Consider the following 208-nt stretch of genomic DNA (forward strand, 5'->3'; position numbering starts at 1 on the left):
TTGCCCGCTGCCACCTTCCTTGATGAGGGTGAATGTTTAAGAAACACCCTGGAATGTGAGATTCATTAGCCGACTGGGCGCCCAAGGCTGAGCCCTGCCACCACCCCAGCTCCAGGCAGGAGCCTCCAGCCTGCATGGGGGGTGGGGCGCGAGTCTGGCCTCTCCCCACCTCTGTGTGATTCAAGCAAGTGGCCAGACCCTCTAGGCC

General features: G+C 61.5%; 1 protein-coding gene across 1 annotated transcript in view; it reads right to left on the minus strand.

The window, feature by feature from the left end:
* IL12RB1 (interleukin 12 receptor subunit beta 1) overlaps positions 1-208 on the minus strand; it is a 36021-nt gene that overhangs the window by 4442 nt on the left and 31371 nt on the right. Inside the window, 1 exon segment of the mRNA XM_015562212.1 lies at positions 80-87. Within this exon segment, the coding sequence (XP_015417698.1) occupies positions 80-87 (8 nt within the window).

The sequence above is a fragment of the Myotis davidii genome, unplaced genomic scaffold (genome assembly GCF_000327345.1).
Source record: "Myotis davidii unplaced genomic scaffold, ASM32734v1 scaffold1558, whole genome shotgun sequence".
Lineage (NCBI taxonomy): Eukaryota > Metazoa > Chordata > Mammalia > Chiroptera > Vespertilionidae > Myotis > Myotis davidii.